This window comes from Octopus bimaculoides, chromosome 11 (assembly GCF_001194135.2).
Source record: "Octopus bimaculoides isolate UCB-OBI-ISO-001 chromosome 11, ASM119413v2, whole genome shotgun sequence".
NCBI classification, from domain to species: Eukaryota; Metazoa; Mollusca; class Cephalopoda; order Octopoda; family Octopodidae; genus Octopus; species Octopus bimaculoides.
In genome coordinates, this window is record NC_068991.1 from 20,949,540 (window position 1) to 20,952,808 (window position 3,269).

The 3,269-nt window shown below is 36.4% G+C and overlaps 1 protein-coding gene across 1 annotated transcript in view; it reads left to right on the forward strand.

Annotated features, from left to right (window-relative positions):
- The first annotated feature begins 1,322 nt into the window (after nt 1-1,322).
- Nucleotides 1,323-3,269, forward strand: part of LOC128249056 (organic anion transporter 3-like) — a 15,906-nt gene continuing 13,959 nt past the window's right edge. The window contains exon 1 of the mRNA XM_052971570.1: nt 1,323-2,924. Coding sequence (XP_052827530.1) covers nt 2,786-2,924 — 139 coding nt within the window. The 5' untranslated portion in view covers nt 1,323-2,785. The remainder of the gene's footprint in view (nt 2,925-3,269) is intronic.

A 3,269-nucleotide genomic window follows, 5' to 3' on the forward strand; every position in this document is an offset into this window, starting at 1 on the left:
GCTAAGTCCAATAGATATTAACAAGGAAAGAAAAAAACATTAAATAACTTTGCTGAAGTACCACATTGCTTCTACATGAAAAGCAGTTGTACAACAATCCAAACGTACATATGTATACCTGTAATTATTGGGGGACTGGGATATGTAACACACTGCCTAAATACCAGTCTTGAGAAATTAGGCTTCTCAAAACCAGGAAGGAGAATATTGATTTGAAGAATACAGATCGAAGCCGTCACTAGAACTATGCAAACCTGTAAAACATTTCAGAAGTTTATCATTTACGTATATATGAGCATGTCTACGCATTAATTATGTGAATCAGAATACATACATAAAATTAAACGTACAAATTTTCACACATCCATCCATCCATCTATCTATCAATCTATCGTAAACGTACGTTCATACATATATACACATGCTGACAGCCACACATATGTACTTGTATACGTAGTGATAATTATGTAAACGACGAATGAACACTCTTATCTTAAACTGAGCAATCCATAGAATAAATTATAGTTGTTATCTAACACTTTTGAAGGTGAATTTTAATTACCATTACTATCAAAACAGAAATATATTTAAATTAATGGTAAGTAAAACAAACACTACTGTAAAATACCAAATTATCATCATTATCATTATTATTATTATTATTATTATTATTATTATTATTATTATTATTATTGAGTGACAGAGCAGGGCATGCCATCAAATTGACACTGGGGTAAAATATACGATCATGTATACCGATCATGACTACCCGTCTGATAAGGGTACACCAGGCACATGCATCACGACCATATGTGCGCCACATAGTGGTTTCATATCAAGATAAACAGCGCATGACCTCGCAGTTGGGGCCCAGTTAGAATTTTCTTCAGGTCGAGTAGCCCATCCTGCTCAAAAGGTCCTTGAATAAAGGTTGTTTGAGGATGTCGAACGAAATACCCATGTTTCCAAAGGTGAATTATCCAAACCTCAAAAAATTCCTCTCAAAACATGACTATGATGCTTCCCCACTACTTCTGCTCGTGATCAGAGGCGCACATATCGTCAGCTACTAAGGGACATGCTCAACTGGTTAAGATCAAGCAACTGACAAGCAAATCTGTGGTATTGAGCAGAATATTTGCTGTAGCCCATCTTTTATACCAAGACAAAACAATGTACATGATAACACTTCCAATCAATTAAGATCAGAAGCCATGAGAGCCACTGCCTGGTACTGCATCAGGGCATTTATTATTATTATTATTATTATTATTATTATTATTATTATTATTATTATTATTATTATTGATATTATTATTATTATTTCCGGAATATCATTTAAACTGTTGGACACATGAGTAATTCGTAAACCGATCAGAAACACGTGGAAATAATAAAAAAATATCAAGAAGTCCAATAGATATTAACAAGGAAAGAAAAAAACATTAAATAACTTTGCTGAAGTACCACATTGCTTCTACATGAAAAACAGTTGTACAACAATCCAAACGGCTAATTTGATTTTAGCATATTACTAGTATAGCTGTTTTAAACTTTATTCCTAAAAGATAGATACATACAATTCTAAAAACTGATTCGGATGTTTTTAATATCAAAATGCTTAAGCTGTTGAGCTAAAAAGAAAAGAAGCTACATCGAGATATCAGTGCTTTCCTCTCTTTCTCGTTTTTTTTTCCACTCAGATTCGCAACCTACCTACCTACCTACAAACAATATTAGAGTATATGCATATATATGTACATGTATGTACATACCTTCATCTATATGTATATATAGATACATAACTGGGTACATGACGTGGCAAAAGGACATGGACAAAATGATAAACAAGGTACAACAAACAAGCAGGCCACATAGAAACATCTCCTTCATCAGCTGCCACCATTAAAACACCGGTGTTTCGAAGAATTAAGGCAGTACGAATCGTTAAAATGGTTCTTCCCACGAACACAAATTAAATTTTTTTCGTGGAGGATAGTGGCGGACGGAAAACAAGACAGGAAAACGAAACGGTGAAATAAACAAACAAAAGTCTGTACAGCCAGACGTGAAGCGTGTATGTATTGAAGACTGTGAAGCACGAACAGGAGGGGCAAAGAAGTACGTGCGAGCTTGGGGAGTCTAAGAACGAAAAGAAATAGCAGCCGGACACACGTGACCAGCGCTGAGTGGAGAGAAAGAGTAGCAGAGGAAGAAGAAGGGAAGGAAGTAGAATAAAAGTGAGCAACGAGAGGTAGAGAGGGAGAGAGATAGTAGTAGTAACGATGAGAGGCGAAGGACGAGCAAAAAGAGATAGAGAGAGAGAGAGATAGTAGTGACAGAGAGAGGCGAAGAACAGTAGAGGGAAGAATGGGAGGGGGAGATAGATATAGAGATAGAGAGAGTCGCGTTAGAAAAATAGTTAAAACTTACTGTATAAGTTTAAAGGCGTGCGTTTACCTACCTACCTACCTACCTACCTACCTACCTGCCTGCTTGCCTGCCTGCTTGCCTGCCTACCGACCTGCCTGTCTGTGTCGCTCTCCCTCTCTCTTTCTCATTCGCAATTATTTTCGTCGGTTCTGCAGTTTTACAACTATCACCGCCCTAGAGGGTGGATATATATAAAAATATCCTAGGAAATCTCTATATAACTATCGAATCATATTACTGCATATTAGCGAATAAGATAACAAAAGATCGCAGCTTGCAATATTAATGACTGAATAAGGTTCCGAAAACCTTTACAGAGAAGCAAACGTACAAAAATACAAAGAAAAAAAAAATGAAGGCTTCCGAAGTAGATGTTGATGAAATCTTGGACAATCTTGGAGATTCTAAATTCTTCCATACCACCCAGTATATTATATTCAGCACTTCCTTGCTTATACCTGCTTATAACACTTATTTCTACGTGTTTACAAGTAAGTATCTATCTCTCTATCTCTCTATCTCTCTATCTATCTCTCTATCTATCTATCTTATGTATTTTTATATTTTTGATAGTGATCTTTACAATATGTTTAAATGCTCTCTCGAAATAAACATGCATTTCATTTTAAAGTGATGCACATAGGCGCAGAAGTGGCTGTGTGGTAAGTAGCTTGCTTACCAACCACATGGTTCCGAGTTCATTCCCACTGCGTGGCACCTTGGGCAAGTGTCTCCTACTATAGCCTTGGGCCGACCAAAGCCTTGTGAGTGGATTTGGTAGATGGAAACTGAAAGAAGCCCGTCGTATATATGTATGTATGTATATATATATATAT